At 47.3% G+C, this 21,492-nt stretch overlaps 1 protein-coding gene across 4 annotated transcripts in view; it reads left to right on the forward strand.

The window, feature by feature from the left end:
- The window catches only part of COL5A1 (collagen type V alpha 1 chain), a 168,091-nt gene extending 148,942 nt beyond the window's left edge, over window positions 1–19,149 (forward strand). For 2 of the 4 annotated variants that reach the window (XM_084494111.1, XM_084494109.1), the window contains 17 exons: window positions 358–465; window positions 1,551–1,604; window positions 1,945–1,998; window positions 2,450–2,503; window positions 2,927–2,980; window positions 3,713–3,820; window positions 4,266–4,319; window positions 4,418–4,471; window positions 4,830–4,937; window positions 5,433–5,486; window positions 5,920–5,955; window positions 6,747–6,800; window positions 7,122–7,380; window positions 7,728–7,840; window positions 9,883–9,951; window positions 13,556–13,789; window positions 16,409–19,149. In XM_084494111.1, coding sequence (XP_084350237.1) covers window positions 358–465; window positions 1,551–1,604; window positions 1,945–1,998; window positions 2,450–2,503; window positions 2,927–2,980; window positions 3,713–3,820; window positions 4,266–4,319; window positions 4,418–4,471; window positions 4,830–4,937; window positions 5,433–5,486; window positions 5,920–5,955; window positions 6,747–6,800; window positions 7,122–7,380; window positions 7,728–7,840; window positions 9,883–9,951; window positions 13,556–13,789; window positions 16,409–16,555 — 1,614 coding nt within the window. In that variant the 3' untranslated portion in view covers window positions 16,556–19,149. Of the gene's footprint in view, window positions 1–357; window positions 466–1,550; window positions 1,605–1,944; window positions 1,999–2,449; window positions 2,504–2,926; window positions 2,981–3,712; window positions 3,821–4,265; window positions 4,320–4,417; window positions 4,472–4,829; window positions 4,938–5,432; window positions 5,487–5,919; window positions 5,956–6,746; window positions 6,801–7,121; window positions 7,381–7,727; window positions 7,841–9,882; window positions 10,075–13,555; window positions 13,790–16,408 lie in introns of all 4 variants that reach the window. The other 2 variants (XM_084494108.1, XM_084494110.1) reach the window with 2 other exon arrangements.
- Window positions 19,150–21,492: the final 2,343 nt, after the last annotated feature.

A 21,492-nucleotide genomic window follows, 5' to 3' on the forward strand; every position in this document is an offset into this window, starting at 1 on the left:
GCTATGGGATGTGGCAGAGAGAGGATTTTTGTCCGTGGTACCCCCAGGGAGCTGGTGAAAGAGGTTTTCGGGAGGGATGGATGTGGATGGGGACTGAACCAGCTGGGTTCTTGGTTTGGGCGTCAGGCAGAGGCATTGCCATGGTACGGGGTATTTATAGGAGAGCGTTTAGTCACGGGATGCATGCTGCCCACAACAACAGGAACACCATCGAATCTTTGTGGGAAGGGACTGCTAAATCACGTCCTTGTGCTTGGAGATACAAATAGAGAGTTCTGTTCAGAATTGATTAAAGGATAATTAGGGATTGGTAAGATGGTTTACTGGATAATAGAAACATCCTTTTTTCTTTTACAGGGTCCTAAAGGTGAAAGAGGTGAAAAGGGTGAAGCAGGTCCCTCTGGTGCTGCTGGTCCACCTGGTCCCAAAGGTCCACCAGGTGATGATGGGCCCAAAGGCAGCCCTGTAAGTACCCCATGCTGTCAAAATAGCGCTTCCTTGTCTTGCCCTGTGGAGATTTCCACATGCAGAGACGTTTTCCAGGGATTACTGTGGAAATTCTAAGTAGTTTACCAGCCAGAGAATTTCCCCTCTAATTAATATGTGCTATTAATCCATTCCTTTAGGGTGCTAATGAGGAAAAGACCCAACTGTACAATATCTTGCAGCGTTACTTGAATCATTAGTCCTTTTTGCAGGCTGTCAGGAAACACACTTATGGAAAGGGCCTGCAATAGGATTACTTTGCATCTGAGTTTGTGCATTGCAAGGGTCCTCTGTACCAGAGCAAAGCTTCCAAGATAGCAGAGAGGAGATTTATGTGAATCTGGGAGCAGTACCTCCGGGGTCAGATCCCTGCTGATGCTAATTGCTGTAGCTCTATGGAAGCCAGCAGAGCTGGACTGATTTATACCAGATGACAATGGTACAGTATTTGTCTTGCCTGCTCCTTTGATGCTTGTTGGCTGAAGAAATTCATCATGCGATAAACAAAGATGGCATGAAACAGCAAAGGAGGCAGGGGAGTTAGTCATCTCTCTTAACAGATGGGGTTTGGGGAGAGTGCATTATTGGTTCAAACTTAGTGTCTGAGCGCTGTTCTCAGAATCATTTGAAGTGCACAATAGGCATTATATGGAGGAGAGTGGTGGAGTTGTTTTAGTCATTAAATGCTTTGAGAGGATCTTCAGGTGAAAAATGTTACACGTCGTGTAGTAAAGAAAAGCAAAACCTTCTAATCTGCGCATTCTCCAAAGCTGAGAGGATTTCACTGTCACTTGTCACTATTTGTGAAAAACTAGATGAAATTCCCTGTGTAGATACTGGAGCTTTGTATAGCCTGGCTGCAGAGCTGCAGAGAACTGTAACAGGATGAAATTACTGAAGACACAAAACTGGGATGTGAACTGGGACTGGGTTTGAGGGTAGGGAATTGGGATTTTGCTCCACAGGGCATCTCCCCATGTTGCCAGTGGGGTGACAGGTACAGTGCTCTGCAGCTCTCCAGGTGCAACCTCTTACCTGGGGATCTCCCTCTTCTCTCTTCACAGGGTCCAGTTGGTTTCCCTGGTGACCCCGGTCCTCCTGGAGAACCTGGTCCAGCCGTAAGTGTTTGTCCCATAGAGGGATAATTAGGTTTTGTGAAATACGACTGTGTGCTGTTCGTTCACCAGCAGCTCCTCTGGTCTTTACCTGGGGAAAGGGTGGGAAGTCCCACCATAAGACTGTTCTTCTGCCCACCCCGCAGCCTTTGGGGTGGTAGCAGTTCCTGTCCACAGTATTTGATGTGGGAGGTTTGCTGATGCTGGCATTCCCAGCGAGAGATGGGAAGGGATGGTTCCTGGTGACATCAGGACATGCTGAACCACACCTGTTGGGTCTAATGTTTTATTTAGCTCCATTTGTACCCTATATATTCCTGCTTGCTTCCTTCTTCCATTTTAGGGTCAAGATGGTCCCCCTGGTGACAAAGGTGATGATGGCGAACCTGGTCAGACTGTGAGTAACTGGATGGAAGGACTCTGTGTTCAGTCCCCAGTGTCTCTGTGCAGGTCCAAGGGCTTTAGCACAGAAAGATGTACAGCAACAAATTCCCAACAGCTTCCCCAGCCGCCTGCCCCGTCCCATCCCTTCCTGTCTGTGTCAGCCTGGCCACTGCCATCCATCCAGGCTGCTCAGCAATACATCCAAAAAGAAAAACTTTAGTTTACAAAAAAAAAAACACAAAATGTAGCCTTTCGTTTTAAGCTCGCCATGCCTTATGGTATTACATGGTGGGAAGGGATAAAACAAGATACCACCTGCACCCCAAGGAAGTGCTGGGAGTTGTACTGGCCGCCCACACCCCGACTTAGCACAAACTCCAAATCTCAGCTGGAGTTTTGCACGCTTGCTTCTTCTTCCCATGTCTCGTGGTGCAGTAATGGCTTCTCCTCCACTCTCCATTTAGGGTTCCCCAGGTCCCACGGGAGAGCCAGGACCCTCCGGACCCCCAGGAAAAAGGGTAAGCTGATTGTTTAAAAATATTTTTCTGAATGTACTCGTGTTGATTTTTTTTTTTTAACCGATTTTATGACTCCGTCTAAAGTAAATGCCAGGCAGTAGCATGTATAAAAAAAAAATTGACATGCCATCCACAGCCATTGGAAATCAATGGGAAGTTGTCAACTAAATCTCATTGTTTTTTCAAAGATTCCAATACCCAAAAGAAAATATAAATTTAAGGTGCTCCTTTACTTTCTCTCTCCTGGTAGAGACGAGAGATTTTTTTTTTTTATCAAGAAGCTAATTTATAAAGCCTTTCAGAGATTTTGTCTCCACGTTGTCTTCTTCTCTGGGGCTGAAGCACTGTTTTGGTAATTCCACTAGGCTGTTACAGATCAGGGTGATCTAACTGTGTTTTGCATCTATTTTGTGCTTTCTTTAGGGCCCTCCTGGTCCAGCTGGTCCCGAAGGAAGGCAAGGAGAGAAAGGAGCCAAGGTGAGAGCTGAATGGGATTTGTCTTCTACCATATCCTTCATGTGCCAAAGCTCTCACCCTCTGACATTGTTATTGAAAGACAGTCATTTGATTTTGCTGCGCTACAACAAAATAGCCTGAATCTGGGGCTGTTGGCCTCAAATTAAAGCGTATGTTTCATCTTTGAACAAACTCCGTGGAGTTGATTAGAGCTTGGTAAGGTCATGGGAATATTTTTGTTGCTTCAAAATGACAAAGTGCCATATTTGGCAATTTAATGTGTTGTGAATAATACGGCCTGCAAAGCCATGCATCATATCCCAGGGCAAACACAGCATTATTGGACCGTGGCAGTTTCATTAGGGGTGGTGGGGAAACGGCAAGTGGGATTGCAAATTACAGATCTAATTGTTGTGGCAGGCACAGGAACGCTGGTGGAGGAGGATGTGCTCTGCTAGCACATCTCTCAGGACCGAACCAAAGGAAGCTTCACGCTCTGGAGGGCTCGCAGCAAAGAACCGTTCCTGCTGTAAATCAGCAGAAATAGGCAAGGCTGAAAAGTGAAGCTGTTTGGAGACTTGTCCCCAGCACATCAGGGATAGGGAAGCAGCAGGAAAATCAGCGAATGGAAAATTTTACATGCTATGCAGGGAATTGTGTTTGTTTGGTGACATCCTGCCAGCCACTTCTGCATCTCTGAGAAGATCACTTGACGGCCCGATGCAAATTAAACCGTGCTGTCTTTGCACACAGGGTGAAGCTGGTTTGGAAGGACCTCCTGGGAAGACAGGCCCAATCGGTCCCCAGGGTGCTCCAGGGAAACCCGGCCCTGATGGTCTTCGAGGAATTCCTGGTCCAGTCGTAAGTATTCCCCAAAGGAGCAGAGTCTGAGAACATTTCTGCTCAGGGCTGTGCTTTAGGGGCATTTGCTGTGGAAGGCACCTTGTTCCCAGTGTAACATGCTGTCTGCAAGTGGGCAGAGAGCTTCTGTGCTGCAGTGCCTGACAGCAGGCAAAACACACTTAGTGGAAATAACGTGATGATGGATACCAGCTCCCAGCACCTTTTATCTGAGTGCTGGGTCTGCTCTGGGGCAACATTTCCTGGAGCTTGAAAGCCCCTTTTCCAGTGGAGATTGGAGCACAAGGGGGGTATAAACACATTTGTCCTTACCACCTTTAAGAAAACAGGGCAAATGTTCCCTGGCACAGTGGCAGGATGAGAATTTATGAATAATCTGAGTAACCCCAGCTGGGAGCACTGCTGTCATGAACGCTGGCTGTGAGGGAATTGTGATGTTTTACAGGGTGAACAAGGTCTCCCCGGATCACCTGGCCCAGACGGTCCTCCAGGCCCAATGGTACGTCCAGACCATCACATCTGATGAGGTTTTGAAACAGGAGAGTGTGTTTTCCATAATCTCATTCTCCCCTTTGTTTTCCCTCCTGTCTCCCAAAGGGCCCACCTGGTTTGCCTGGCCTTAAAGGAGACTCTGGCCCTAAAGGTGAAAAGGTAAGAGTCGGTGCACGACCTCGCTGATGTCTGTGTCTGTTTGCACCAGGCGGTGCAAACACCCGTCTGCTTTAGGGCAGGAGTCTCCTTCCCACAGAAGGGTATGAAGTATATGTCCCATACAAAACGAGCAGGCACTTGGGTGCAGCAGTTCTGTTTCTGCATTTGTAGCATTTCCCGTTGCAAAAAGCTCGTCCTTTCACTGCTCTGCCGCTTCCAGGTGTCAAGGGTAGCTGCAAACTCCTGTCACCTTGCTTAGATATTTGTTTGTGTACCTGGAGATGTCTTTGATGGGTAGCTTTGGCGTTCGGTTACCTCCGGAGAGAGATCGTAATTAACATCTGCTATTTTCCCCTAGGGTCATCCAGGTTTAATTGGTCTTATTGGGCCACCGGGTGAGCAGGGAGAAAAGGGCGACAGAGGTCTCCCAGGCCCCCAGGGCTCAGCAGGACCCAAAGGAGAGCAGGTAAATGTCCCATAAGACCTTCATTAAACACGTTTTTGCTCTGGGGGGGGGTTGCTGCCTTTGAGCAAGTGCGGTATAGGAGAGATGGTCAAGCTCAGCAAGGGAGTCTTGCTAAATTTTGAGGAATATTTGCTGTTTTCTATATTAATGTGGTTTATTCTACATGTGAAATGTAGAGGTGCTCCAGAATGACCCATTTTAGTGGAAAGCAGTTTCTCAGGGCTTGTATGAAAAGAGTTGAATAGGCTTGGAGGGATGGTAACATTAAATATGCATCAGGAGGACTGATTTTTAGAACTGTGTGCCTAAATGAGATTTCCCACTCATAACCTTCTCTGGATGCACACACTTAAAAAATAATAATAATATTAATTGATTTTTCAAATTTGAATGTCCTCCAAAATCAGGTGGTCAACTGTGAGCAGATGTTAATTGCATAGCAATAGGCCAGCATCACTGCATGCAAATCAGTGTTGTTCTGCTTTTATTTTTCAGGGTATCACAGGTCCTTCTGGACCAATTGGACCCCCAGGGCCACCAGGATTACCGGTATGTGACAAGTAATTATCTTTGAATTCCTGGGGAGCTCCACAGCCCTTCTGGGGTCACCTTGGTGCTCCCAGATAACCCAGTTCGGCCCATCTGGCCTGACCTTGTTTGAGGATGCTGTGGGGAATTAGGATTGCCCAGCTGAGCCCATTAACAACACCTGAATGAGTTACTGAAGGAGTACCCAGTGGGTGGAAGTCAGAGGGCATGCATGGACCTGTGGGAGGGATGCAGGCTGGTCCATCACCAATGTTTTTTGTCTGTTTGCAAATAAAAATAGCATCCAGCTCAAATGGATGTGAAAAGTATACACAAAAAGGGAAGTGAATGTTAAAATTGCAGAACCTTGTGTAACAGTACTGTGTCTGTAAGGAGAGGCTGAGTTCTCTGCTGACAAAGAAACTAACTCCCTTCTTCATTCTTCTCTACACAGGGTCCACCTGGTCCCAAAGGTGCTAAAGGATCATCAGTGAGTATAGACTTTGTTAAATGAAGAGGCTGAGGATCTCTTATTAAGTGCATAACCTGCTGCGACATCTCCCCATCAGTAGCATTAAGGCAATTAGCCAAAGATGACTGTAGCAAATGCAGCCTTTTCAGGTTGTCCAAGCCCAGAAGTTATAATTGGGGAAGGTTTCTGTTCCATGCATTGTACTTCATTGAACATCAGTGTAGAAAAGATCATAAGGAGGAATCCAGTGCATAGTCCTTGGGAGAAAGCCCACTATTGTGAAGCAGAGGATATTAAAAATAGAAGCAGGAGGTAGCAAGCTGAAAAGCGAAGGTGAGAAATGCATCACTAAAGCAGGCTTTGTACTACAGATCATCTATTCAGGCAGCTAAAAATTCCTCCTGTGCAACTTCCTAAAGTCTTTTTTTCCATGCAGAATTAAATATTTTATCACTTTTAAGATTTTATTTGATTTATAAACCTGTTGAATTGATTTGGAGACCTCATACTTTGAAATATCCTTCCTTTTCTGCAGAAGCTTGAGCAAAATTTGACTGCTTAATACCAAGCATTTGACAGACATTTTCTCTTACCAAGCATCAGAGAGTAAACAAAATAAACATTTTATTGGGGGGTAAGGGGGTAGGAGACTCTCTTTGTGTCCCTAAAGGGATAGGAAGATAGTTTTTGCTGCTAGAGACTATTAAAAGAAATAATGTAGTGCAGTATCAGTAAGAAGTGTTGTTTGTTTTTTTTTTTTTTTTCTTTTTTCTGAGTGATTTATGTTTTTCCATTGTTTCTCCACCTAGGGTCCAACAGGTCCAAAGGGTGAATCTGGTCTTCCTGGGCCCCCAGGGCCTCCTGTAAGTACAGCCCATCGCATGAAATGTGAAAGGAGGTTCTGATTTAACAGGTGTTGTAATGTATATATCCAGGTAAAGATTTAGGATGTTGTGGGTCCTGCCAGGGAAGAAAGGAGGCGAAGGGAGAAATTAGTAATGGGAGGAGGACAAGAGAAGATGAAACCCATGTTCGTGCCTCGTGGCTGGGGTTTTCATTAGCACCATCATAGGTGTTTTACCTGTCTTGTGGTACTGTTTGTCGGTGCTGGTGGCTGCTTTCGCCATTTCTTCTGTCTCTTCCCCCTTTGCAATGAGAAGTTACTTTCTTTCCCCTCAACTCAGGGTCCTCCTGGAGAAGTCATCCAGCCGCTGCCCATCCAGGCCTCCAAGAGGACCAGGCGAAACATCGATGCCAGCCAGCTGGTGGATGATGGAAATGCTGACAACTACATGGACTATGCAGATGGCATGGAGGAAATTTTTGGCTCACTGAATTCCTTGAAACTGGAAATTGAGCAAATGAAGCATCCGTTGGGCACTCAACATAACCCAGCTCGCACCTGCAAAGACCTGCAGCTCTGTCACCCGGATTTCCCAGACGGTGCGTCCTGGAACTGAGCAGGGACAGGGAATATGCTGTGGGTTTCCCACTAATAGTGAATAGTCAAGGGGAAAGATTTGGGGAACTTCTGGCCCTTGTGTCCCATGAGGATTGTAGCTCACCCACAGAGAAGAATGGGGATGTCTGATGCAAAAAAAAAAAAAAAAAAAAAAGCTATTCCTGAAAGGTGCTACTGTATCACCTGGAATCAGAACAAAAGGTCTCCAAAAAATAGTGGCCTGTGAATGAGATGAAATGTACCTACTAAGATGGTTGTTGAAGTGCCCATTGTCCTCCCTCCACAGTGCTGATTCTTTCTTCCCCTCTCTGCCCTGTCGTGCATCCAGGTGAATACTGGGTTGATCCTAACCAAGGATGTTCCAGGGACTCTTTCAAAGTTTACTGTAATTTCACAGCTGGTGGAGAGACTTGCATCTTCCCGGATAAGAAGTCTGAAGGAGTAAGTCCGTACAACTTTATTTTTCTCCTATATCATGATGGTAAGAGGTTGTTTCCTAATGTGAATATTCACAGAGAATCCATATCAGGTGATTTGAACAGTAGCAAGTAAAAATCCAGAGCAGTTCTTTTGTTGTACAATGCTGGCTTTTAAAGTACTAAGGAATATGTTTACGAAGAGAATTTCTTTGAGTAAGTCAGTTTTAAACTTTGAAGATGTTTTCAGGCATGATAAATGCTAAAACCTTATTTTTTTCCTTTGCAAAGGCAGAACTGTGTTGGTGCAGGAGCTGTGGCTCCCCACATTTAATTCATTCCTTGTCTTCCCTCCTGCAGTGGGGCTGCCACTCTGCCGTTGGTGTGCGCAAGCACCGCTGCCTCCTCCGTCCTGGCTGTGCCTTCAGGCAGAGCAGATAAATGTTCACCTCCTGTAACTTTCCCTGCTGCTTCTCGGGGGTATCTGGTTTCCTAAATGGCTTCAGCCAGTCTCAGCACTGTTCCAGGCACTGAAACACAAGATTGATTAAGTTAACATGTACTGATGTGCTTAGCTCACCCATACTCACGTTTCTTGCCCCATAGCCATGCACCTTATTCTGTGGAGCAGCTCTCCCTGCTCCCTGGGGACCAGCTCTAGCGCTGGCCAAGCTGAAAGTCTTTGCATAGCAGCCTGGGGGAGCGCTCCCAATGTCACAGTTGTGCTGCAGCTGGCACGAGGTGCAGATGAAGCTGTTCACTCCAGTGGAAGCCGTTCGCCTGCTGAATTTTATCCACCAGAAATATGTGCCAGTGCAGGGCAAATAACATAGAGCATAAATATTCCCTGATTTTTTTGTTAGGGCTGTTTAAATAGGAGATAGATTTATTCTCCTTTGCATTACCTTGCCATGGATCTCCTCAAAGTGTTGACAGCAAAAAAAAAAAAAGTGGATTCTGCCCATGATCTTATAGCAGATTCATGCCCTACTGGTTCTGCCAGTGGCTGTTGGGCCCCACTTCATCCCCTGCCAACTGCTCTTCTGGACACAGGCTCTGATGCTCCCCAAATGCAAACTGTGCTACACTATTGCAGTAATGCCGTAATGAGAAAAAGGCTCAGCCTGCTGGTTTTCCGTGGAGAGGGATGAAAACTGCTACCACAGCAGCATGAAGTGTTGGCTGAGTGGTTTTACTGTAAGTCCTTGCAGGGCTTGACATCTCCCCTTTCAGTCCACCCTTAGCACAGTGGCAGCACACTGACCAGCTTTATGGTTCACAGACTGGAAAGGAAGGGATAATCCTGAGACACCTGCATAAAGTTTGCCCATTGTTTTTGGAGAGATTTACGGCAGAAGCGAGGGAGGTTTCAGAAAACCAGGAGAGCACACGGCAGCTGCACTCCTTCCTTGTGCTCTGACTGCGAAAAGTGCTTCAGCTGCTCGGATGGTCAGCCATAAAGGATGCTCTGACAGCACGTTTCTTGTCAAGGTCACCCCCTGCACTGCTCCAGGTGGCTGGAGCTCCATCACGTGCAATGGTCCGGCACCGATGGAGGAGGATGTGCAGCCTGTGCTGCCCCTTGTTGCTGTACAACTGCAGGAGGCAGATGGACGCTTTTCCTTAGGCATGCTCTTTGCCTTTCCTAGCCCCACAGCATCTGGAATTGACATTGGAGTGACAGCAGCCTTGTCTGTTACCAGCACTTCTACTATTCATATTTCCTTTTTTTTTCCCCTATGTCTTTCCTTTCAGCTCTCCTGCCAACAGACTGCACTGCCGGTTTGGCATCCAAAGAATCCGGAGTTAGTGATCATTAGCCCTTAGTGAAGGAGGCTGGTGCCAAGCAGTGGCATCTCCTTCTGCTCGAGAGGCTGCTGGCACCTTAGGGCTCTGCCGGCTGGTCTTGTTACTGATTTATAAGGATTAAGGAAACATTCTCTTTAAAAGAAGTCGGACATTTTCAATAAGACTTGCAGACTCTACTCATGGAACTGAATGTAACTTTTTTTCTTTCTTTTTTTTTTCTTTTCTTTCTCTCTTCCCTCCTTGCCGTCCGCAAACTAGGCTAGAATTACTTCTTGGCCAAAGGAAAACCCAGGCTCCTGGTTCAGTGAATTCAAGCGCGGTAAACTGGTAAGATGCATCTCAGTGCTTTCTGTTTTCTTTAACCCGTGTCATATTTTACAGAGTAAAATGGCTCGTTGGCCCAAAGAACAGCCTTCCACATGGTATAGTCAATACAAGCGGGGGTCTTTGGTAAGTGGCTAACCCTGGCCCTCTCGTCTGAATCAGAGCACGTTACCTGCTTTGGTATGGCCAGACCTGTTGCACTCTGCATGCTGGACTAATCGCCATCACAAGCTGCAGTTAAAACATTTAAGGTGGAATAATTGAAGCAAAAAAGAAGCAAAACCCAATGTGGGTTTTGCCCCGAGCAGGCTGTACCCTGCAGGAGGGTGTTGCTGCCTCCTGAGCCATTCCCACTGTGACAAGGGCAAACTGGATGTCCCCATGCTGCGGTACCCAGGGAGAGTAGCTCTATCTTCAGAGAACCCTTGTGTGGAGCCAGGCTGGGCTGGGGAGTCTGCACATGGCTGGACTGGGTCAGGTTGTCCCCAGGGGAAGAAAGGGGGGCTCCCACAGCACCAGCAGAGCCTGGGAGAGGTGAAGTCATTGAGTCAAACGAAGATTTCAAGCCGTGAGTGTGTGCCAAGCTTGGTAGCTTGGAATTCTACTGATTTTTTTTTTCTCCTTTAAAAAAATCCTTAATTGTGGCTCTTGTGAGGTCAAACAATGCTTGATGTCAGCAAGCAGCCAAGACAGCAACACGTAAAAGGGTTTTGTCCTGTAGCAGGTTTGTGGTGGATGGATTGCTCTCCCACAGAGCCCATCAGCAAGTGATTAGCACGATCCAGCTCTCCTTCGGAAACAGAAATCTCCCGCGTCTGTATCAATTCTTGTAGGATTAGCAGGATGCATGTAATGAGCTCAATCAAATCAGGAGGATTAGGGAAGGAGGAAATACTCAGCAGAAAGAAGCAGGTGGAGGTGCTGATGGCCCTGCTGCCCAGGGCAGAGGTTTCCTGCAGAACGTGCAAACTTCCACCTTAAAGAGCAAACGAAGGAAAACACTGCCTTGTTTTCCTAAGCCCCATTTCATCGCCACTAAACGTGTATGCTCTGATTCTGCCCACAAGAAGGATATGGCTTCTGCAGCTTTTCTGCACCATCCGGCAAGGCCGCAAAGCCAAGGCTTCAGCCTCATCGCTCCTTGGAGGGCAACTGCTCCTAGCTTAGTCACAGAGCACTTCATCAATTAATGTTACAAGTGCCTTCATCTCTCCATTTTCTCTGCTTCTGTTTATTTCTTTCCAGTCTGTTTGTCAGCTACTTTAGAGGCTGAATGGCCAGTCTAGAGCTCAGGGCCCTTTTTCTAAATAGGAATTTCAGTGCCACTTGGAGCCCTTTGTTCCATCTTTCCATGTTGCCATTTTCTTGCTTTTTACCTGTTTCATATTTTCCATTTGGAAAAAAGCCACCAGCACATAGAAGACCTTCCTAAGCAAACCACAGAACTGTTGAACACACCGGCCATAAATATGGAGTTTGTTTAAAACAAAAAAAGTAGCTCCATTTCACACCAATTGGTATTTGGAGCTATGAGATCAGTAAACGGGGAAGATGTTTGCCTGGATCAATTGAAGTCTGTACAGGCTGGCAGGATGGGTGTCAGTGCCCCTTGGAGTGCTCTGCTCACCCCTAGAGCTTTTGTGCCCAGCCCAGCCCCAGCCTTTCTGGGGCTGAGCCCAGGGGATCCCAGAAACATGGGGAGGATTTCCATGGGGCTGTTTATGGGGCACCCCAAAGGAATCTCTGCTCGCACAAGGCGTGCAGTTGTGCCAAGGCCAAGTTGTGCCTTTCTTCTGAGAGCACCTGAAGTAAGATGGACAGAGTAAACATGAAATACAAAGAAACCATCTCGTTTTGATGCTTCCCCACTGTCATTAATCAATGACACAGAGTACCTGGAGTTAATTTCCCAGGATTTCTCATGAGGCAGCCAACCTGCATTTAGAGGGATAAGAGGGTTGCAGATGTTTTCTTTTGGACTCTGCTTTCCTCCCGTGTGCGTTACTCATGCACACCCGTAATTCCCAGTAGCTCTAACGAGACCTGCCATCTATCCCATCCTGTTATCCTTCAATGCCATATGGCACCTGCCACAGGCAAATACTGTCACACAGGAAAAAAAGGAAAAGATTGATTTTTGCAGAACCAGCCAAGCCTTGTGCGTGCAGCCGGTTCCCAGTGGCTCCAGTTGCAAATCTCGTGCAGCCTGCAGAGGCAGAACAGCAACTGAGACCCCTTAGCACGCAAGCAAGCTCCCAGGCCAAGCACTGATTTGAAATAAGAGCGCAAGGAAAAACAGATCTTGCAGGTCGATGGGTAGCTGAGACGTTGAGTGCATGCCAAGTAGCTGGCATTTTGTGTCCCTCTCCTTCCATGTCCTGGTGGTTTTCTGGTCTCTCTCCACCTGGCATGCGTGGCTCTCTCATGGTCAGTCATATTTAACTCTCAGGAGGACAGCGCAACGGTATCCTGACAACCGGTTGGTATACATTTCTTTACTTTTATGATCTTTTTACTCGTGATTTTGTCATGTGGTTACAAATTTGTTCTACTGTTTGCAGCTTGCGCCATAATTTGATGTTTCATGGTACCTTGAAGAACTCTGCGTTGTTTCTGTGCTGTGTTTTTCCCCCAGTTGTTACTAAAGAAGTCAGCTGCCTGTAGACAGTTTCCAGCAGCAGCTCTGGCAGCTTGGCCATGGCTGGAGACACCACCCTGAGTACAGTCGGTCTGTACTTGTGGTCTGGCTGGCCCACTGAGCGTTTGCTTCCTTGGTGGGGCACAAGAGAGAGTCCTGGAAAGGCCCAAATCCTATGGGGCTGGAGGGGATTTCAGTAACTTGTTTTGCAGAAACGTATTTCCAGAAGCCGTTCTCCCTTGGGGGAGAAAAGGAGCCTGATGTGCAGATCGGAGCAAATCCCTGTGCAGGCACAGCTGTGTGGCTCTGCATTTCACGCCGTGCCCCAAGGGCAGCAAGCAGAGCTCCCCGTGGCTGATGCAGCCTCTCCAGCCCCTGTTGGCAGGAAGAGGATTTCTATATAAAGGTTGCAAAGATTGTTTAAAAGCCATTGTACTGGTATCTAGGAAAGATGAATGGGAAATGCCCCTGTGTGTGCGGAGCAAAATACCTATAGAGGTCAAAAATTGTGTCAAATGGGGCAGGAAAATAAAACCATAAGCTCCTCCATAAGTCTTCATTCTTCTCTCTTCAAAAGCTGGAGAAATATGCTCAGTATTGGCTTTAATAACCATTGGACATATATCCCCAAATTTGCTCAGCACTGCACCCTTTTGTAACCAGGGCCAAAATCCCCTTTCCTTTCTCCTCCTGCCCCATGTTAGTCTTGTTAGTTCAGCTCATGAACAGTTCCCAAATGGCAAAAAAAATAACCTGACCCGGCAGCAGAAGGACCAGAGCATCCTTGTGCCGTGCAGCATGGCAGGAGCAGGATCCGTGCCCCGCTGGGGTGGGGAGGTCCAGGAGCAGAGGGCAGGATGCCCGTGAACATGGGGATAAGGATGGGTGAGACTGGTGGTCCTTGGAGCCCCCCAGGCGGGTTGCCTTGCCTCTCACTGCCCAGTGTTTCCCCTTCTCCACTTCCCACAGCTCTCCTACGTGGATTCGGATGGGAACCCCATCGGAGTGGTGCAGATGACTTTCCTCCGGCTCCTGAGCGCCTCGGCCCACCAGAACATCACCTACAACTGCTACCAGTCCGTAGCCTGGCACGACGCCACCACCGACAGCTACGACAAGGCCATCCGCTTCCTGGGCTCCAACGACGAGGAGATGTCCTACGACAACAACCCCTACATCCGAGCCGCCTTCGACGGCTGCGCGGTACGTGGGAAGCCCCCGCAGAAGGGATCTCTGAGCAAATCGCTTCCAAATTTTCCATGCCGTGGGGTGGCCTTGAGGGTTATTCCCAGGGTGGGAGACCTCCAGCTTGCTATTCCCTGTGTCGTGGCTCAGCTCGAGGCCAGGGGAAGCTGCAGCACCTCTAGAAACCGCATTCATTGGGTTTGTTGCTGGCTTTGCGTGAAGAAGGGACCTGTCTAAAATCACTACTTGCTTTTAAACGTTCCCTCTTGCCTTTGCTCTTACTCTGTTGACTCACAAGGGGAGGTGTGAGTGATGACACCCAGGTGCAGGGGAGTTCTGCAAGCTTTGATATAATAATTTTGCAAGTGCTTTCAGGAACTCTTAGAGGCAAAGCATTATGTTGGGGTGGTGCTGCTGCTGCTGGTGGCACGCGGCTGAGTGCAGCCTCAGGAAGGCTCTGGGTTGTGCTGGGTGCAGCTGCTCCTCAGCTCCTGGTGGGTGTCCCTGGGCTGCCAGAGGAGTCCAGCACAGCACTTGGTTTGCTCTGTGCCTGCTCTACATGAAAGCTGCCCGTGCCCTTGGCGAAGGATGAGCCAAAGCAGCCCCCAGTGCTCTTTGCCTTTGCAATGAGCAACGGCCAGATCTTCCATAGGGGCCCAACATCTTGCCTTTGCTTCTTCCTCCTCCTGTTGGGCACCTGATTTGGGACTGAGCTCTGAGCAATCTACCCTCAGGAGCTGAAAATTTGGCAAAGCAGGTGCCGCTTGTATTTATTTTGAGATCCAGTTTGCTGGTGCAAAAGCCTGCATAATTCTCACCCTCTGCAACTGCAGTGCTTGAAGCCCACGGGACTGAAAGATAGAGATGTTTGACAGCAAAAGCCCTCCACATAATTTGAGATGAAAGTGATTCTGTTCTGGCGCACACGCATTTTTTACTGTAGGAGCAATGAGGAAAATCAAATTAGAATCACTTCTTTTAACACTCACGCAGAGAGGGAAAGGGCATTCATCCCTCTGCTGAAAACACTCAGAAGTCACATGGGGAAGTTTATCCTCAAGTACTTCAGGTCTCCTGCTAACACATCTTGTCCTCAGCAAAAAAAAAAAAAAAAAAAAAAAAAAAAAATGCCTTCCCCTCCCTTTTCTTTCTTAAGACTCGGGGAAGCTGCGAGATCACACGTTGCAAATTTTAAGGCAGATGTGTCTGATGAAAATCCTTTCAGCTTAAGCGGTGCCGCTCAGGTGCCCTACATTCCTCTCCCTGTTCTCTAATGAGGGATATTTGCATGGAAACAGGTCTGCCGCTCCTTTTGGATTTATTTGCTCGGTCGCTTCACAATGAAGGCTGTAGCACAGGTTGCTGTCAGCATGACCAGTCTCCAAAAATCAAAGGCTGGGGCAAGAATTGGGCAGGGAGCAGCAAGGACTGTGGTGGGAGGCTGGATGAGCCCTGGAGTTGGTGCCCCCGGGGGCATGGAGCTGTGTCCTGGCTCCTTGGGCATCACTTTGGAGCTGCTGGGTCTCAGCCCCTTCCTTCCTGCCCCCTTCTGCAGGAGAAGTTCCTGCAGACTCTGAAAAGGAGGTAAAAAATGCCAGGGGAGCTCATTGCATCATTAAGGGATCAATTTAGTGCAGAGCCACGTCCCCGTGAGATGCTCAGAGAGCCTTGTAGAAAGATGCTCTGCATCTCCTGCACTCCTCCACCATCTCCGTGACCTCAGCAGGTCATCCTTCGTGAAACACAGGCAAGATTTGATAAGATTGAGCCCTGCCAAGTGAAAAATTAGGCCTGCCTACCCAACACAGCACTGCCAGAGGTCCCGACAGGACCTGCACGCTCACCATGATTGAGGTTGCCGCAGCCCACACTGGAGGAACTCCAGGGCTAATGTCTGGGCCATTATTTGGATGTGTTTTTCCTGATCTTACAGCCCTTTCTCAGTAGCTGTGCTATAGCCTATTCTTTTGAGACACACAAATCAGAGGGTAAGGTAGAGCCAAAAGCTGCTCCATAAATTCACTTGTTTGTGCAGCTTTGTATGCCCCCGGGTGCACTTCTGCTCCTCCAATAATTATTTATATTTCAGAAATAACTGTATGGCTAGCAGGCACGATAAAAAGACAACATCACCTTGTGAATTCCATCAAACTTTAAACGTGGGCTTTTCGGTAGCGCTCGGATAATAGTCAAACTAATATATTCAAATTAAATCGCTCACATTTGCTCAACAACCCATGCGTGTCCTCGGGGAGGCAACACAGCTATAGCACAGCCACAACAGTTTTACCAGGCTCCCGTTCCAGCTCTGAGATGTGCTGAAGGCAGCATTTGTGCTTTCTGTCTGCATGGCAACAGCTGTTCTGCTCCAAAGTCCGTGCTCGGGCCACTCGTCCCCCTCAGGGTTTGCTCAGTGATCCCCAACCATCCTGCTTGAGAGCATATCTAGTGCGTTTGCAGGGTAAATGTTTGTGGGTTTTTTTTGGTGCTGGATGCTTCTGAATTGGCTCAGGAAATACCTGGGTGATACCATCTCCATGTTCCCAGCTGACCAGTGAATGCTCATTCATGATAACTGGCCGGTGTGGGGTTGGAGGCATCACCAGAGCTCCTCTCTCTCCTCCTTTTCCCCTCCAGGCAAAGAAGGGTTATCAGAAGACTGTCCTGGAAATCAACACGCCCAAGGTCGAGCAAGTACCCATAGTCGACATCATGTTCAATGACTTCGGAGAAGCGTCACAGAAATTTGGATTCGAGGTGGGACCGGCTTGCTTCATGGGCTAAGAGCCACCTGAAAACTAGTCTCCAAATGAGCAACCTCGTAACCTCATTGCGCCATTTAATTAATTAAAAAGAAAAAAAGAAAAGAAAAGAAAAGAAAAAAAAAAGAAAAAAAGAATTCCTTGTCACATGCACGTTCTGAAACTGGACAGCGATGGGTTATTTTTTTTTTTCCTTTTGTTTTGTTCCTCGTCTTGCCCGAGTTCCTCTGTGCCGCTGCACCCACACGAACCCAACCGCGAGGACCGTTCCCGCGACAGACCAGAATCGCATGACCTGAGGCCGCACGCGTGGCCCCAAGACCTGTCCCCGTGTCACCTCCCTCCCGCAGCCACCTCTGCACAGCCACCTGGGGGTCCGGAGATGGAAACACATGAAAGACTTCTTCTCGCCATGAGATGATACCAAGAGCTTGGCTGGAGGTTATCGTTTGTTTCTAAGAAAAAAAAATAATAATGGGGAAAAAAAAAAACAAACTTGAAACTCCTGCGTTCGGCTTGACGTTGAAACCGGGGCAGTCCTGGCTCTAATCCAAACCCTGCTGAAGTTCTTCATGGTCATCTCGTTGGCTTCTGTGAGATTTGGATCGGGTCTAGCAAGCAGATGTAATGGCCGTTTCCAGCATTCGTACTATCTCCCTTGAATCGCCTGATTCCACTTTTTACAAAATTTTCACCCACCCAATTCGGTTGCTAAAAGCCACGCCGGGCGTCTTCTTCCCCGTGTCTTAAAGGTGCTTATATTTTTGTATGTTTGTAAGTAAATATGTGTATTGTATATTATTTTAAGTGGTTAAACGTTCCTGGCTTCATAACATGCATGTGACCCTGTCCGTACGATGACAGCCCCGCCACGCGCGCCCTCCCTGGCGCTGCCCCATGCCCAGGGGCTGTGCCCAGGCACGAGGCTCTGTGGGGTGAGGACCCCCCAAGCCTCCCGGCCACTGCTGCCTTTGGAAGGATTCGCTCCAAAATAAGGAAAATAAAGCCACTTTTTGCTAAGATTCCTACAAAATGCTGACCTAAAAGCAGAATCCCATTTGCATCTCTGCCTTTTATACCCCTGCTTACCTTAATGTGCGTGTTTTAAGTTAATTCTTCTCACCTCCTTTTTTCCTTCAGCATTCTTTTAAAATGTTTAAAAAAAAAAAATCTATTCCCAGCGGCAGATTGCACTGGCAGGGGAAATCCATTTGTCCTCTCTGAATACCAAGTGTAAAGCATAACACAAAAAAAAGGAGAAAAAAAAAAAAAAGGTGCTTTTTATTTTAAATGTTTTTCTGTGGTGCTATCTATTCGAGTAACATTTACACAACACTGGTTATACCCTGCCAGTGGCCAGTCTCCCACTGGCCTTTGCTTTAGCCACTTCCAACGCAGACTGCACGCTTTTGCTACAGTCTTTGATTATAAATGCATGCCACCTTCGTATTCGTTATGTAGAAGGTCTGCTCCTCTCTCTAATTGTATTACAGTAGCTTTTACAGCCCATGTAGAAAGTATTAAATGTGCTTACGCCTTTTTTTTTTCCAAAAAAAAAAATATTCATGCATTTTATATGGTGGTAATCACACCAGATTGTACTCAGTTGCTGAATGTTTGTGGTGCTAATTTATGTATTTGTTCGCTGTCCGGATGCGAGGACGAAGCTGCGTGTGCAATTCTCTTTGTCTGCCCATGGTTGCTGCCAGGATGGCTTTTTTTTTTTCTTTTTTCTTTTTTCTTTTTTTTTCCATGCAGCATTTTTGGATCGCAACCAGCTGACACCACCTTCCTTCTCCGTTTGTTTGTTTGTTTTCTCCCTGGCCATTTCCTTGTTTAGATCTCTTGGCTGGCAAATAGATGTTGCAGGGTTTTTATTATTATTATTATTATTATTATTTGGCCTGGAGTATTACAGCGACGGTTGAGCCAAGGGGGGTCTGCCACCGTAAAGGAAAGGACATCACATTTACTGTGAAGAAGAGCCTATATATGATGTCTTTTCCCCCCTCCTTCCCTAGCAGAGGAGGGAGCGATGCCGAACCCGAGCCCATGGTGTTGGCTCGAGGCGGCGGCGGGAGCTGCGACGCTGCGTGGTGCTTTTGGGTCTGCAAGAGCCGTGTCCATCCGTCTCCCTTCTTGTGTTGTGTTCTGTCTATTTTTTTTTTCCCGCTGGGGGGGAAAAAAAAAAAAAAGAAAAAGGTGCTATCCTAAAAACTGCAGACTCCAGCAGCAAAGCAGTGCAGTTGAGCATATGATGGTGTATCGCAGAATTCAGCTGCTCACCTTGGCGAGAGCCTTGTCCGGGAACAGTGGGAAGGTCAGGAAAGGTTGCACGTTCCTCTCTGCAACAGATAAGCCATATATCAATGTATGTACACACGTGTGCGTCTGTCTAGGTCATGTGATTCTGTTACGATGAATTTTCATCAAGGGAGCTTTTTTCTTCTTTTTTTTTTTTTTTTTTTTTTCCTTTTATTTCCTTGCTTTAAGAAAAAAAAAAAATCCTCTGTTGAATTCCACAGTGTTGTAATTGTACTGAGCTCCAAACTGTTCCGATTTCCCCAGACCACTTAGCTACGGTATATTGCAATAAAATTACTACTTGTATTTGCAGACATTCTTTTTGTGTAATTTTATTTCCCTCTTCCCTTAATATATGACTTGAACAAATGTTGATAAGAAAAATAAAACCTATGGAAAAAAAAAATTTAGTACATAAGGCCCTTTTTAAAATATACTGTCAAATGACATATTGTACATTTCTTCAAAGGCCAATAAACATGTCATAAAAATTAAGTGTAATGCCCATAAGAGCTATTTTTAAATATTTTAAACCTGTGTAATAAAGGAATAAATGTAATAGATTTTTTCAATAAATCAAGTTTACTGTTTCCACCTAAACCAACATGATGTGAATGTCTTCTTGGAGTTGGTTGCAGCGGGATTTCCCCACGACCCCTCTGCACGGTGGCACATGAAGAGTTCATCAGAGAAGCAGTGAAAGCACCTAAAGGTTACACACCATAAAACACGAAAGCAAAGGCATCCGAGAGAGACCTTCCAGGAATCCTATTTCCCAGTGACAAACTCGGATCAACCCAGCTGTGCAAAGACATCACCCAGGGACTTCAGCTGCTGGGATCAGGATGAGGGCCCCAGGCCACCACTCTTCAGTTCTCCACCCCAGGAGCAACATCCAAGGAGCCTGACTGTGCATCGAGGTGAATTCAGGAAACAAACCCCACTTCTGCAGCTTTCTGGGGAGCTTCTCAACCCCAAATTCCTGCCTCCACCTCCAGGTGCTGCTGGGGGACATGGGATGGGGCACTCCTTGCCCTGCCTCTCCGCGTTTCGCTCCTGGGATGCAAGATGACGGCTCCTCTGGAAACCATTGTAAGAAATGGCACGTCCGTATGTCAAGACCACGGTACTGGATTTGTGTTACTCTGCTTCTCAAGTGCTTCCTGCAGACACCATTTGCTGGTGCTGCTGGTTCACAGGTTCAGGAGACAGCACCTTAAAAGCTTGGTGTTTGCAGTGCAGCAGGTACGTACAGGAGAAATGTGTCCCACAGGCAAGCTGTGTCCTGTCAGCCCCCCCCCCTTCATCCTTGGCTGTAATTAGTGGTGAATCTCAGATTAAGAGAGCTGCTCAGATAAGCAGCAGTTCTTTATCCTACCTGTAAATTAGCTTGTAGGAGTCTGGGTAACCCTGGGATGTTACGGCCGAATCTCCATCCAAACGGACCCCAGAAATGCAGAGGTACCACAGCTAGGGTAAATATAAAAAATAATAATAATAAAAGTAATAAAAAAAAAAAGCTTGAATTGCTTAGACCTGGCTAGAAAGATTTAACTTAATCCTGATGGTGTTTCAAGGAGACACTCACCTTGTCTGATTGCTAGTTGAGGTTTGCAGCAGGTTGTTGTGGTTGCAGCAAACATTTCTCATGAATGCCTTGGGGTCTCGCTGCCGAGAGGAGCTTTGATCTGCTATTAGGAGAAAACAGAGATCTGAGCGAAGGATTGACTGTTCCTGGAGCTGCCAGTGCTGGAAGGCACAGCAGGTTTTCACCTCTTTTCTTACAACAAAGAGCCCATGATCTGGTGTGAGAGCTACAGGGCAGTAACTCTGCCAAGTGCAATATGGAGGTAATTTTGGGACAATCCGCAACAGAAAGCAGCAGGTTGTTGGAACACCGAGACAGTTCAGTTTTTCTCTGTGCTTAGGCTCTCCTCTCCCTGCTCTGCACATTTGATCCCATCAGTGCAAACAGAAACCAGCACTGCTGGGGGCTGCTTTGTGCCCTCACTGTCCCCAGAGAGCTGGGGCTTAACTCTGTGTGAGACCTGAAGAGCTTTCCCCTTCAGCTACCCAGGCTGACCCAGGAGCGAGGACGTGTGCGTTTGCTCCCAGGCTGCTTCCTAAGGTAAAGCGTGAATGGGATGGGGACAGGGACGGGGGTGGTGGCACGAGGCAGGTGCTGCAGCACACCGGGTGCTCGTGTCGGTCCCGTCTGTAGGGTGCTGGGACACGCCGTGCTCACTCCATGTTCACTCCATACTCACGGCCCATTTGCTCGTTGCAGGACGTGACAGCTTTTGGTTGCAATGTGCCATGCTCTATTACTATCTCTGGAAGCGATGCTCCTCCCAGCTCCCTAAATACCACGTCTGCATGAGACTGGTAAAAATAAAAATGGCTAAAACAGAAGCGTTGGCTAGGGTTAAATTTAGAGAGCAGATCCTGGGGATTTATCCCCTGTGGTCTGAGTGAGTTTGGGCAACCAACCCAGAAGAAAACCTGTGAATGTGTGTTTTATACGAAGTGTTGGGCTTCCTTGGTGCGACTAAAGCTCTCCTGGAAAGAGCGAAACAGCAAGGGAAGTGGGAGGCAGTCACTAGAAGGAGAGAGGAATAAGCTCTAGCACGAAGCGAATGCAAAGTGTTGGCTAGA

Source organism: Aythya ferina, assembly GCF_964211825.1.
Source record: "Aythya ferina genome assembly, chromosome: 20".
NCBI lineage: Eukaryota > Metazoa > Chordata > Aves > Anseriformes > Anatidae > Aythya > Aythya ferina.